Raw genomic sequence first — 15,656 nt, forward strand, 5'->3', positions numbered from 1 at the left:
GCCTCCTCACCATCATTGCCCATCACCTCCAACATTGCCCATCACTTCCATCGTTGCCTCCCCTTACCATCATTGCCCCCCCACCATCATTGCCCATTACCTCCATCATTGTCTCCCCCCACCACCATCATTGCCCATCACCTCCATCACTGTCTCCCCCACCGCCATCATTGCCCATCATCTCCATCATTGCCTCCTCTCACCATCATTGCCCATCACCTCCAACACTGCCCATCACTTCCATTGTTGCCTCCCCTTACCATCATTGCCCCCCCACCATCATTGCCCATTACCTCCATCATTGTCTCCCCCCACCACCATCATTGCCCATCACCTCCATCACTGTCTCCACCGCCATCATTGCCCATCACCTCCATCATTGCCTCCTCTCACCATCATTGCCCATCACCTCCAACATTGCCCATCACTTCCATTGTTGCCTCCCCTCACCATCATTGCCCATCACCTCCATCATTGTCTCCCCCACCGCCATCATTGACCATCACCTCCATCACTGTTTCCCCCACCGCCATCATGGCCTCCTCTCACCATCATTGCCCATCACCTCCAACATTGCCCATCACTTCCATCGTTGCCTCCCCTCACCATCATTGCCCCCCACCATCATTGCCCATCACCTCCATCATTGTCTCCCCCACCATCATTGCCCATCACCTCCATCACTGTCTCCCCCCACCGCCATCATTTCCCATCGCCTGCACTATTGCATCCCCCAATATCATTGTGCTTCCCCACCAACACACACGCAGGCACACACACACACATGACACAGACAGGCACACTCACACACAGACACACTCACACAGAGACACAGGCACACTCACACATGCCCTTTATGTATCCAGCCCCCCTATACTAGGCCATGGTCATGTAATCAGACCCTAGATCAGCACTTTACAGTAATTCAGATCTCAGACCAGACCCTTATATAAATAGCAAACCCCAGACTAGCCCCCTAAATATATTTAGAACTCGGTCCAGGCCCCCTATATTTTCATACCAGAGATTGGACCCTCTAATATTATCATAGCCCATATATTGTATAAGACCCTAGACCAAACCCCTATATTAATATAAACCAGACCCCCCCATATTATCACACCCCATATTATGCCCATATATAAATGCCAGACTCCAAAACACTGCCCCCTAAATATAGTCAGACCCCAAATTAGGCCCCTATATTAATATCATACTCCAGATCAAACCTCCGTGTATAATCAGACCTCAGACCAGACCCCCAACACAATTCATATCACAAATCTGTTCCCCTTATATATTCAAACCTCCTATAATAATGTCAGACATCATGACTATGCATAACGTTGCATGGAGGAGCAAACGGTGGTGAACAGCTGCAGGCTGATACATGGTGCTCATCTGTGTGATTGGGTAGCCGACAGACACAGGCACACTCACACAGCACTGCTCACCTCCCTGCATACTGCAGCCTCTTCCTCGCCGGCAGCTTTCTGTGTGAGACAGCGTGCTGGGTGATGACGTCATCCAGCTGGGCTGTCTCAGACAGGAAGCAGGACGCCGGGATGTGCTGCTGCTGCCAGGTGAACTGCGCTGTGTTTCTGTGTGCCTGTGTATGTGGTGCTGTGACGGTGCTTTGTGTGGTGCGGTGGTGGGGCGTTACATGCAGGCAGCGTTGGCCTCACCCTGCGGCTAACGCTGCCCGCTATTAAAGAGCAATGGTATTCACGCTTCTACACGCCCATAGGGGCGTGGAGAAGCGTGAATATTCATTTAGCTTTAGCAGCGGGGACAGGATCCTGTCTCCAGCTGCTGCTAGGCTGGCACAGAGCGGGCCCCCTTGACTCAGGGGCCCCATAGCCACTGGCTAGGGGCCCCTGGAGCAGTGGGGACCCTAGGCAGCTGCTGGCAAGTATGCCAGCAGGTGTCAGTGCCTGGGCCCACCGGAGAATCCTCCGGTTCTCCGGTGGGCCAGTCCGAGCCTGGCCACATATAATGCTCTGCACCGTTCATTATGGCCCCATAGATGCTCCATATAAAACTGTGCCATATAGAATGCTCTGCACCGTTCATTATGGCCCCATAAATGCTCTATATAAAACTGTGCCATATAGAATGCTCTGCACAGTTTATATGGAGCATCTATGGGGCCATAATGAAGCTGTGCCATATAGAATGCTCTGCACCGTTCATTATGGCCCCATAGATGCTCCACATAAAGCTGTGCCATATGGAATGCTCTGCACCGTTCATTATGGCCCCATAGATGCTCCACATAAAGCTCTGCCATATGGAATGCTCTGCACCGTTCATTATGGCCCCATAGATGCTCCACATAAAGCTGTGCCCCATATAGAATGCTCTGCACCGTTCATCATGGCCCCATAGATGCTCCACATAAGGCTGTGCCCCATATATAATGCTCTGCACTGTTCATTATGGCCCCATAGATGCTCCATAGAAAGCTGTGCCATATATAATGCTCTGCACCGTTGATTATTGCCCCATAGATGCTCCATATAAAGCTGTCCAATATATAATGCTGCTGCTGCTGCAATAAAAAAAAAAAAATCACATACTCACCTCTCTTGCTCAGGACGCCGGCGCTTTCAATATTTACCTGCTCCTTGTGCGGCTCCGTCTTCGGCACTGACGCTCAGCAGAGTGCGCGCACTGACTTCGTCACCGCGCCCTCTGACCTGAGCGTCACTGCCAGAGTACGCTGGAGATGGGAGCCGCACCGGAGCGAGGAGCAGGTAAATATCGTGCAGCGCTCCCCTCCCCGTATACTTACCTGCTCCTGGCGCGGTCCCTGCTTCTCCCGGCGCTGCATCTTCTTCCTGTATTGAGCGGTCACAGTTACCGCTCATTTTCAGTCATGAATATGCGGCTCCACCCCTATGGGAGGTGGAGCCGCATATTCATGACTGTAATGAGCGGTACCATGTGACCGCTCAATACAGGAAGAAAATGCAGCGCTGGAAGAAGCAGGGACTGCAGGGACCGCGCCGGAGCAGGTAAGTATAACTAGACAGCCCCCGCTCCCCCTCCGCTGCCGAGCCCCGGGTATGACTCGAGTATAAGCCGAGAGGGGGACTTTCAGCCCAAAAAAATGGGCTGAAAATCTCGGCTTATACTAGAGTATATACGGTAAGTTGGTTTGATCTGTACCAAATGTAATAATGTGAGACTGTCTAAAAGAAAATGAAATAATGCCTATTGTGAGCAGATAGAGATGCACACTTAGGCTGGAGTCACACGCAATGTATACAAAATCTGTCCGATTTTGTCTGTTGAGAATCGCACAAATGTTCTCTGTATGGTGATCCGTATGTCATCCATGTGCAATGCCAGGATGCATTTTTTTTCTCAAAAAAGTATCCGTGTGTCATCCGTATGGTGAGATTTTCTCACACACCTGCAAAATTAGCAAATAATTGCTGCGCCAATTTCCTATCACCTGCTCAATGCCTGAGAATTTCTCACAAGTTACACGGATGGTCCATGTGCTGTGCGATTTTTTTTCTCGCACCCATAGACTTGCATTGGTGTTTCTCAGCTGAAATACGCGGATAATCGCAGCATGCTGCGATTTCACTCGCAAGTATAATACGGATGAGAAAAAACGGATGATGGGAGCTGCCCCATAGATTAACATTGGTCCGAGTGCTATGCGATTTTTTTATCGCTTAGGACTCGTCCGTATTACGCTGTAGTGTGACCCCGGCCTAAAATTGATGCAACTATCTAATGTTCTACTTAAAGAGGTTGTCCACTACCCTAACTCACTTGTTTTTCCACAAATGCTTAACAATAATGCCCTTAAAGATCCCCACATGCATTTTCTATCAAATTTCATGTTTTATGTTTCACTTTCTGTGCTTTGACACCAGCTCACAGCCATCACTTCATTCTCAAGATCCTCTGCTCCCTTCTAAAAACATTTACAATCATTCCTAATGCTGGGTTGCAAGCCAGCAGTGAGCTCACTTTCTATAAGTCTCACTAGACCCCTTCCACTCTTCACTCAGCATCACATACAGCATCAGCAACATGGATGCAGCAATTTACCAGTAAATACTGAAGGACACTCATCAGCCATGAAGCTGGTCATAGAGTACTTGTGCATACAGCATGACAATACACTGAAACAGAAGGCCAAATTCACCTTACAGTGGGTACAGCAGAAAAACATGCAGGTACTGGAAGGGTCATCACAGCCCTCTGACCTAAACCTTATTGAGCTACTTTTGAGAAAACCAAGATGCTTTTACGCAAAAAAAACAAGGATGTAGAGAGGGTTTTTACAAGAGGAATGGGATGCCTTAGCACCCAAAATAGGAACTTATCCACAAATATCACAAAAGACTATAAGCCACCATTGATGTGGAAGGAGACAATACACAATTTTTAGAACTAGGGTGTGACGGGGTGTAAGGCAGAGCAAGAAGGGACAACAGGCCGAGGGATGATTCAACAGATTTATTATCAAGAACGCTGGAACAACACATGCAGGTAGATCTACAGAGTCCACAATTAGTCCAATGGAACAGGTTCAGGGGCACCTCCCGATAATCCTTGTGCCAGGTAACAAAGCAATAGTCCACAATTAGTCCAAGGGATCCCAAAACAATCTCACGAACGACGAGATATGTCCTCAGCTCAAGTCTCGCCCCGTTCGCTTCCGCAGTCCCAGATGGACATGGGGTCTTGCCTCAGCTAAGAATCCCCACTCCTTCTCCTTCAAGGATCAACTCACATCTGATCTCAAAATAAGAATGGATTGTCTGAGCTCCTGGGATCCGCCCATGAAGGGGTAGGGGTTACACCTTCTATTCAATGGTTGGGTCCACCAGAAGATTCTAGACTGGTGGGCTCCAGGCAGTCTATGTAAAGCTACGTTCATACTAGCGTTGTGCGCCGCTGCGTCGGCGACGCAACGCACAACGCACGCACAAACGCAGCAAAACGCACGCAAAAACGCGGCGTTTTGCGACGCATGCGTCGGTTTTTGCTGAAATTTGGACGCAAGAAAAATGCAACTTGTTGCGTTTTCTTGGTCCGACGCTAGCGGCAAAAAAGACGCATGCGTCGCACAACGCAACAAAAAAAACGCATGCGTCCCCCATGTTAAATATAGGGGCGCATGACGCATGCGTCGCCGCTGCGTCGCCCGACGCAAACGAGCATAACGCTAGTGTGAACGTTACCTAATATGTACATTTGACTAGCCACCTGCTGTGAGGAAGAATGGCTATTCCTCCACTAGTGATGTTGACAAAGCTTAATTACATTAGAGCTTAGGGCTGCAAGTATTGGGGGAAGGAGACATTGTTACAGGTGAACTCCCAGCCAAGAAAATACATAAATTACAGCTAATAGAAACCAGAGAACAGTTACATACATTAAATGGCATATTATTCAAATACAGGACAGGGCAAAAGTACATATCATGACAATCCCTTCCCTTCCCAATTTGTGTACGTACCAGGGACCTCTACAGGTCGCTGGTTAAGTACACACAGGCAGAGCGTAACTTACATGTGGCTTCATGCAGCCACGAATTGGCATCTTAGCTCTCCCACATCATTGCCCAGGAGAACATCTGCAGTCAGACCACCCATCACCCCAACCACACATCGCCTGACCCCAAAACCAAAGTTCAGATCCACAGTGGCTGTGGGAATAGTCCTCCATTGTCCACCAGCCAGTTCAATGACAATCCCAGGTCCTCGATGGATTGCCTCAGGCCGAACCACTCGGGGATCAGCCAGTGTGAGGAAAGCCCCTGAGTCACAAAATCCAATAAGTCTCTGTCCATCCAGCATGACCTCCTGCAAGTGCTTACCTCGATGAGCAGAAGTCGTCATAGCTGCGGGTCGCACACCATAAACTCCTAGTGGTGCAACATGGGTGGGTGAGGCACTAGGCCAGTCCTCACGTAGTGGTGACACGTCGTCCTCCATGGCACTTGGCTGTACATAATTAATAATACGACTGGGTACAGGATTAATCCTCATTTGAACAGCTGGGCAGGAGGCTTGCAGATGCCCCGGCTGTCCACATCGATAGCATCTCTGCTGGGTCTCACTCCATCCAAGGCGTCCTCTTGGGCGAGGGGTAAGGGAACCTGGAGGCCGGCTTCCACCTGAAGGTGCTGTATGGGTTTGAGGACAACTTCTCCATGAGCTGGCTGGGCATGAGGCCTGCAGATGCCCCAGATGCCCACAACCATAACACTTGCGCTCTGCTACTTCCTCTCCTCGTCGTATTCCAGAAAACGCAGTAGAAGCAACTGGAGGCACATTTACACGGGTATCAGCATGAGGTGGTGGCTTAGAGGAACGGGGAACAATGGGGACAGAAGAACAGGGGGCCACCGGTGTTGTGGAGCTGGTAGGCCTCTCTCCATCCTCCAACAGAACCCTCCACTGAGGCTTGATGGTGAGAGCCTCATCAGCTAGAGCTGCAGCTTCCTCCACAGTGGCTGGTCTCCTCTCACGCACCCATTCCCGGATCTCAGCAGGGCACTTGAAGTAAAACTGCTCTTTTAGGATAACCTGGAGGAAGGTCTCCCAGGTTAAGGCCTCATCTGCCTCCAGCCAGCGATGACATATCTGTTTGAGTCTGTGGGCATACATCTTGAAAAACACTTCCTCATAGAGGGTTTTTACAAGAGGAATGGGATGCCTTAGCAGCCAAAATAGGAACTTATCCACAAATATCACAAAAGACTATAAGCCACCATTGATGTGGAAGGAGACAATACACAATTTTTAGAACTAGGGGTACACAAACATTACAACTGGACATTTATTTTCCTTTATTTCTAGGGTTAAAAGGTGTTGCGGCGAAATGGGTTAGCCACCGGCCAGAACTGTGCATTCTCCTATGACATCAGTAGATGCTCTTTTGCCTCTGCAAAAAGGCAGAAGCGCAGAGATACGGAGGCTATGTAAGCACTCCAGCAAGTTTCAGAGCAGTACTTGCAAGCTGTATAGCAAATACACTCACTGCAAGCTTTTCTTGCTTTGAAGACCTTAAAAGGTGGCAAGTAAACTTGACTATGAGCTGTACACTACAGAAATAAAAATCTCTCTCTTCTTGAGAACAGACATACTATTTAAAAAAAGGTAAATTACACAGTGCTTCATCTGTAACAGCAAGGTTCATTCCATGTTACGAAGGGACTAGACAACTGTGGTGAGCTGACTTTTTTTTACTTTTTTGTAACATGCTGATCAATGTTTTTCATATCCAATTCAGAAATTGATTTTATGGCTTTTGTCTTGTGCGTTATAAAGTATTAAATGTAGCATTTCCCCTATCTCTCAGATCTCTGCTTACAGTCTTTCAATAAGTACTTTCATGGTCGTCTGTGAGCTGATGGACACAGAGGTGCAGCACTGGTCATAATAAAGAGCTCTGATAACTGGACTATAACTGTATACAGCCCAGCCACAAATCTTACAGTAGAAGTTGTGTATATTTGACCAAAGTAGCTCTCCAACCATTCTTCCACAAGATCCTTAGTAATAGAGGTTGAAGGATGTAAGTGACTACTATGATGTAATTTTATTACACTTGCCCATCTATATTGATATTGTTTTTGCTTTGTTGTGGATAAAGATAACCTTCAAGTGAGGACTGAAACCTTTGCTGCCGAACCTTAACACACACACACACACTTATTCTGACATATCAGTCAGTGAGAAATAAACTTCGACAAGTCAGGTATTAAAACTTTACAATATATTACAGTCTTTTAAATACAATAAAACTTCATAAAAAATAGTTGTCTTTGTTCCTATTGTCCAGTAATGTCTCTTTGGTAGATGGTGGCCATTGTACATTGTTTCACCTCAATTGGAATGAAACTTTACATTCTCTACTTTGTGGTTTGTGGTAGATGAATCAGTCTTCTTAGAGAATGATCTTTGTGGGTCATTGGACGGCCTTCGTGATAGAAGAATAAGTACAATAAACACTACAATATGGAAGTAGAAATATATGGACCTGAAAGATATAAGCACAAATTCACTACATCAGGATGAGCTTACTAAAAGTTGACAATACAATGAGATATCATTGTGAACTATATATTTACCAAGTATATACAGATGTGTCTACCTTTCTTTTCATCAAATTTCTTTAAAGAGGACATTTCAACAGTTTGATTATGGTAAACTGGCCATATCATGAAAACAAAGTTTTTATTTTATTTCTATGCTCTGTTGTAGAGATATTTGCTTGCGCAGTTTAGCTTATATCTTAAAATTAAACTGGGGGTTGCCATAAATTTGTCTCTGGGGGCATGTACTTCTTCCCCTGCATGAGGTTGACCAATCATAAGCAGCAACAAAGAGCAAAGAAGAACATGCCCTTCGGTCGTCATTGATCTCGGAGTTTAGTTACCTATCATTACAAACATTTCCAGATCTCATATCACAGTTCTGTCAGCTTTGACCTTCCCCCCACAAGGTCTGCCATGAGGTGGGTTCTGGAATGGTTAGTAATCATACATACCATATTTTTCAGACTATAAGACGCACCTAGGTTTTAGAAGAGAAAATTAGAAGAAAAAATTAAAGGAAAAAATGTGGTCAATTCTGTACTAATATCCGCTATCCTGGTAAATATATCTCCCCAATCAAGGTATACATGGTCCCCCCATCGCTATCCTGGTAGGCATGACCCCGTCATCCCCATCGTGATAGGCATGACCCACTCATCCCTATCGTGGTAGGCATGGCCCCCTCATCCTTGTCCTGGTAGGCATGGCCCCCTCATCCCTATCCTGGTGGGCATGGCCCACTCATCCTTAGCCTGGTGGGTATGGCCCCCTCATCGTTAGCCTGGTGGGTAGGGCCCAGTCATTCATATTCTGGTATGGAGGGCCCCCATCTCTGTCCTGGTATGCATGGCCCCATTCTGGCATGAATGCACACGTTATCCTTATCCTGGTATGCATTGCCCCCATCCCCACCCTAGTATGCGTGGCCCCCATCCCCACCCTGGTATGCATGGTCCCCATCAGAAAAATATAATTAAAAAAAAACCCTCATACTTACCTTCTCTGTGCTCCTTCGTAGCATCCAGTTCTGATGCCAGCAGATGATTTATGCTTGTAAGCAGGGCATGACAGGGACGTCATGCAGTGCCTACAAGCAGAAGACAGCTGCCGGAATGCTCACTGCTCCCCATGCCGTTACTATGGGCATGTGGAGCAGTAAATATTCACTGATCTTTAATAGCGGGTAACGTGTTAGCCACAGCCGCCGGCTTCCTGCAGCTGCCAGGCATTCATGTGTGCCCGCTACTAAAAGTAATGAATATGCACTGCTCTCCACACCTATGGGAGTGGAGAGCAGTGAATATTCATTCCCTTAAGTAGCAGGCACACGTAAACGCCGGCAGCTACAGGAAGCTGGTGGCTAAGGCTAACAGTGTGTCCTGTTGTGAATTCTGTGATCAAGCTCCCTCCTGTGGTCACGAGTGGTACTGCGGCTTCTGAGTTTCCTTCCTCAGGTGACGAGGTTAAGTCGTTAGGTGCTGCTCTATTTAACTCCACCTAGTGCTTTGATCCTGGCCTCCAGTCAATGTTCTAGTATTGGTCTTTCTTCCTCCTGGATCGTTCCTGTGGCCAGTCTGCTCAGCATAAGCTAAGTTCTGCTTGTGTTACTTTTGTTGCTATATTTTCTGTCCAGCTTGCTTTTTTGTTTTTGCTTGCTTGCTGGAAGCTCTGAGATGCAGAGGGAGCACCTCCGTACCGTTAGTCAGTGCGGAGGGTCTTTTTGCCCCTCTGCGTGGTTGTTTGTAGGTTTTTGTGTTGACCGCAAAGCTATCTTTTCTATCCTCGGTCTATTCAGTAAGTCGGGCCTCACTTTGCTAAATCTATTTCATCTCTGTGTTTGTATTTTTCATCTTTACTCACAGTCATTATATGTGGGGGGCTGCCTTTTCCTTTGGGGAATTTCTCTGAGGCAAGGTAGGCTTATTTTTCTATCTTCAGGACTAGCTAGTTTCTCAGGCTGTGCCGAGTTGCATAGGGAGCGTTAGGCGCAATCCACGGCTACCTCTAGTGTAGTTTGATAGGTTTAGGGATTGCGGTCAGCAGAGTTCCCACGTCTCAGAGCTCGTCCTATGTTTTGTGGTTTTTGTCAGGTCACTTGTGTGCTCTGAACTTCAAGGTCCATTGTGGTTCTGAATTACCTATTCATAACAGTGTCCGCTAATAAAGAGAAATTAATATTCACTGCTCTCCACTCCCATTGTCGTAAATATTAATTTCTCTTTAGCAGCAGACACAGGAGTTAGCCGCAAAAGCCAGCTCCTGCCTCTTGTGACCCGCTGCTGCGCCACTGCCACTCCCCCACCTCCCCATCACAGCCAGAGCAGGTACATCTGGACTATAAGATGCACAACCCATTTTTCTCCACAAGTTTGAAAAAAGTGTATCCAAAATAAGTCAGTTGTGATGTAGAGAACAGTGAGGAAAGGAGGGTGTGTACCTTTTTGCCCTGCAAGACGGTGACTTGTTATGATTGCTCAACCTCATGCAGGAAAAGTAGTAAACTCCCATAAACAAATCTGTGGTAACACCCATATGAACTATTACATACATTAGAATCAAAACTTTACAAACTAATGAAATAAATAAAAAAAATACAATTTACTCAGCTCTGCAGTCACTAGTCCATTATATCTATGATGTGGCCAGTTTAACATGCTCAAGCTTGTGAAAGATCCTCTTTAACCCCTGCACGACATGCGCTGTACATGTACTGCGCATGTCATGTCTCCTCCTTTGATGGGGGCTCCAGCGCCGAGACCACATCTTTCCCAGCACGACAGCTGTTTTGATCAGCTGACATGTGCCTCTAACATTCGGGGGTGGAATCACGATCTCAACTTGGCTGTTAACCTGTAAAATGCTGCTGTCAATCTGACAGCAGCATTTAACTCGTGCTTACTGGAAGCGCGCTAGAAATCCCGCCCAACGGTGATCCAGTCACGTGATCGCGGGACACCGATGGTTTGGCATGACAACCAGAGGTCTCCAGCAGACCTCTATGTTTGTCATAGCCGGATTGTTATGAGCGCTGCCTGGTGGTCGGTGCTCATTGCAAGTGAGCATTTCTGCTACACACAGGCAATCTGGTCATTGCCTGTGTGAAGCAAAGGCAATCGGACAACTGCAGCTTTTATTCTCCCATGGACACTATTGAAGCATGCAAAAATATATATAAAAAAAAAAGTTTTAAAAAATATTTTAAAAATAATTTAAACAAAATGATAAAAGATCAAATCACCCTTTTGCCCCATTCAAAGTAAAACAATTTAAAAAAATCAAAACACACATATTTGGTATCGGCATGTTCAGAATCGTCCACGCTATCAAAATAATTAATCCAATTGGTAAACGGCGTAGCGAAAATAAAAGTCAAAACCCCAGAATGACCTTTTTTTTTGGTCGCTGCACTATTGCATTAAAATGCATTAACGGGCGATCAAAAGATCGTATCCACACCAAAATGGTATTATTAAAAAGGTCAGCTCGGCACGGAAAAAATCCTGTAAAATGGAGATGCTAAGGGTCTTGGGAAATGACGCCATTTTTTTTTAACAAACTTTTTTTTTCACCACATAAATAAAAAGAAAGTTGACATGTTTGGTGTCTATGAACTTGTAATGACCCATATGTCTAGCCAAAAGAATAGGTAGTTAGTTAAAGACTAGAAACGTTGTGTAATAATTTACAGGGCTCTGTCCAGCAGTCAGGTCAGTAATCCATGAGTATATAAAACTGGTGCACAGCCTAAGAATAAGTGGTGCTCAGGTAGGTTCCAACACCATGATCATATATAACAAAACCTGGCACTCAACTTCTATGTCTGAAGAAATATTTTATTTATCAGCAACGAAACATTTCGGTCCCAAACAAACTGGACCTTCATCAGTCACGTGCTTTATAGCGTACATTTTTATAAGAGATGTGCTCCTATGGGTAGGTGATAGGAAGTTTCAGTATAACTGTCGGGAGATAGTCCGTATGGCTGCAAGGGCAGCATCCGTGCAGGGATGGCTGTGACGACGCGGTGTCCACCGCTAGTCAAAACGCTTGACAGAGAGAACGCCATACGGACTATCTCCCGACAGTTATACTGAAACTTCCTATCGCCTACCCATAGGAGCACATCTCTTATAAAAATATACGCTATAAAGCACGTGACTGATGAAGGTCCAGTTTGTTTGGGACTGAAACGTTTCGTTGCTGATAAATAAAATATTTCTTCAGACATAGAAGTTGAGTGCCAGGTTTTGTTATATAAGGTCAGTAATCCATGACCGCTAAATGATGTAATGCAACTGCAGAGCAGTTGCGCTCAGCCACCACCAGGGGCGATGTTACGGGAAAAGGGGTTGCACTTATTGTGTAGCACTACTGTGCAGAAGTGCAAGCCGCCACCAGGAGGCGGCAGAGTAGTCAGAGAGGCCGAAGTCAGCAACAAACAGGGAGATGAAGTACCAGAGGTCACAGCAAAGCACAAGGTCAGAGACGAGCCAAAAGTCAGAGCCAGACGGGAGCATGGTATCCAAAACGTGAAATGGAAAGAGGAGGAAAGTACAAGCCAGAGAGTCAAAAGCCAGTGGGGGAACGCAGTACCAGAGACAGGTAAACCGGAGGCGGAGTTCAGAGTTCAAGCCGAGTCATACACTGTAGGGAAATCACCAAATGTTCACTGAGAAAGGGATAGGGAACAGGTCAGAAACACACACGGGAGGTCAGAGGCAGAAGGGTATACGGATCAGCTGCTCTAGCCTGGAAGCATGAACTATCACTGAAAAAGGCTACCTAAAATAGCACCAAAAAATAGCCACCCATGAACCAAAGAGAGGCAGGAAAAGTTAACCCCTCCATGCTCCATGACCAGGCCGAGGAAAGAGAAGCAAGAAGCAAACCCCGACCTGGATCATGACATATGGGAGGCCTGAGAACTGTCACTTACCTGACAGCACCCATGGCTCCTCGTTTGATATTCTGGCCTGGCGCGCGATGCTAATAAAAAAAAAGAGCTGCAGATGCTGGCAGATAAGAGGAGGCTTGCAGGGCCACCATCTGATAGGCATACATTACTGAAGTGGCTGCTGGACTGTATCCTGCAAATTGATTTGCACTATTTGCAATTTGCAGGAAATATATATATTATTATTATTTATATAGCACCATTGATTCCATGGTGCTGTACATGAGAAAGGGTTATATACAAATTACAGATATCACTTACAGTAAACAAACTAACAATGATAGGCTGGAATAGAGGGTAGAGGACCTTCTGGTTGATGGCTAATCACTATGTGTTTGTCTATTCTTTAGTATGCAGATAACTGGTTCTTGTGCTGGAGGTGGTGAGGGCTAACAATCACAATCCATAAAATAGTAATGTCAATAAAGTTATTTATACTGTAATATCAGCAAAACATTTTTTAGGTGAAAACACAAAGGGAATACATACTTGTAGAATGAAATGGTTGGTTCAGTTGCCAACACGAAAAAGGGAGCAACAGTGTAGGAAATTGCCAACTGGGTTACAATCCATGTGATGATGTCATAAACAAATTTTCTGACTTTGGAGGAAATAAAGTAATGGCGAAAAATATTCCGCATCTGAAAAAAAAAAAATTAGCTACATTCATTACAAATTCCAAAATCCTGAAAAAAGGAGGTGAGCTGTGACCTATTGTGGATCCTATATTACATGCTGAAAATAGAGGTATTGCTATTCATTGTAATTCTGTCTGTGACGATTATGAGACTTCTGAAAATAGAAGTTTTCCTGCACAGAGGTGCTCCCATAAAGGGAACCGCAGTCAACCCCAGGTACTTGTAAAGCGGTCACACTGCAGCCTCTAATCTCAGAATAACTGGACATATTATTTAACTCTCGCCATGGTACTAACTGTGACAGATTATTCTAAAGCCAGCTAAATCATACACTTTCCCCATACTTACTCCTCTTGCAGCCCACATCACTGGGAAAGCAGTAAGAAACGTGAAGTAGTATCCAGGATAAACACCATGCCAGACAGCCGAAAGAATAAATGTTAAACCTGTTCGATATTTCGGTGCCCTGTCATAGCAAACTCTGCAGGGAGGAAACAAAATATAGTTTAATACTAAAAAACATCTGTTAAATATATTCTTTATTTCATACGAATTAGCTGATACCAAACAATGATAGGCAGGATAACGAGTCCCGCATTTACCACAAATCCTGTACCCAGGGATCCAGTGTTTGACATTTCTACGGGAGTATGTGAAACATTTCCCTCATAAAGCAGCAGAACATTCAGATTAATGATTTACATGTTATCAGATTACTGCCATGAATAAAATAGATAATTAACATATTTGTATAAAAGAAAAGCATGTAACATATTTTACCATTGATTTTAGTAGATTTAGCGCTTAATAATTTACCTTTTTAACCAAGCAGCAGTCTGGATATTCCAGTTGTCTATACACATTTTAAAACTTGTAGCCATCTAGAAGAATGAGAGACGACAAACACATTAATTATTGCCGGTAGCTGCTTAAGATACAATTATGTAACAAGGATTTCAGCCTTAAGGCAGCCTTGTCTCTAGATTGACTTGGTGGCAAGGACATTCTGGGTTCTTAACCCATTGCGTCTAGTCCACTGAGCTAAATTGTCACGCTCCAGTAACCATGCTAAATGAAGAAAAGGATTCAATCAGAGTGAAGTAGGTAAACCATACATTATACTACTGTCTAAACCGAAAAAAAACCTATTCAAAATATTCCACTTCTTTTTTTTTTTACATATATGACGTATAAAAATGCACCATTCAGCAAATAGTGAAAGGTAAAAGTAACTGAATAAAAAGCACTAGTAATCTCAAATATGTTTAACACTTTTGCGACACAGCCTGTTTTCACCTTCCTGACCAGGCCAATTTTTTCAATTCTGACCAGTGTCATTTTATGGGACAATAACGCTGGAACGCTTCAACATATCCCAGTGATTCTGAATTACTTTTCGTGACACATTGTACTTCACGTTAGTGGTAAATCAATATTTTTTGTGTTTATTTGTGAAAATATCAAAAATTTGGCAACATTTTTAAAAATGTTGCAATTTTGAAACTTTTAATTTTAATGCCCTTAACCCCTTCCCGACCTCCGCCTTACTATTACTGCAGAGGTCGGGTCCCCTGCTTTGATGCAGGGCTCCGGCGGTGAGCCCACTTTAAAGACGGGACATGTCAGCTGTTTTGAACAGCTGACATGTGCTCGCAATAGCGGCGGGTGAAATCGCGATTCACCCGCCGCTATTAACCAGTTACATGCCGCTGTTAAACGCTGACAGCGGCATTTAACCGGCGATTCCAGCCGCGCAGCCGGAAATGATCGCATCGCCGACCCCCGTCACAAGATCGGGGGTCAGCGATGCGTCAGGACAGTAACTATAGAGGTCCTTGAGACCTCTATGGTTACTGATGCCGGCCTGCTGTGAGCGCCACCCTGTGGTCGGCGCTCATAGCAAGCCTGCAATTCAGCTACATAGCAGCGATCTGATGATCGCTGCTATGTAGCAGAGCCGATCCAGTTGTGCCAACTTCTAGCCTCCCAT

General features: G+C 45.3%; 1 protein-coding gene across 4 annotated transcripts in view; it reads right to left on the reverse strand.

Annotated features, from left to right (window-relative positions):
* Window positions 1-7,737: 7,737 nt before the first annotated feature.
* MBOAT1 (membrane bound O-acyltransferase domain containing 1) overlaps window positions 7,738-15,656 on the reverse strand; it is a 136,810-nt gene continuing 128,891 nt past the window's right edge. For all 4 annotated transcript variants that reach the window (XM_069730858.1, XM_069730856.1, XM_069730860.1 and 1 more), the window contains 4 exons: window positions 14,483-14,547; window positions 14,015-14,147; window positions 13,518-13,669; window positions 7,738-8,016 (listed from right to left, as the gene is read on the reverse strand). In XM_069730858.1, the coding sequence (XP_069586959.1) occupies window positions 7,863-8,016; window positions 13,518-13,669; window positions 14,015-14,147; window positions 14,483-14,547 (504 nt within the window). In that variant the 3' untranslated portion in view covers window positions 7,738-7,862. The remainder of the gene's footprint in view (window positions 8,017-13,517; window positions 13,670-14,014; window positions 14,148-14,482; window positions 14,548-15,656) is intronic.

The sequence above is a fragment of the Ranitomeya imitator genome, chromosome 6, assembly GCF_032444005.1.
Source record: "Ranitomeya imitator isolate aRanImi1 chromosome 6, aRanImi1.pri, whole genome shotgun sequence".
Taxonomy (NCBI): Eukaryota; Metazoa; Chordata; class Amphibia; order Anura; family Dendrobatidae; genus Ranitomeya; species Ranitomeya imitator.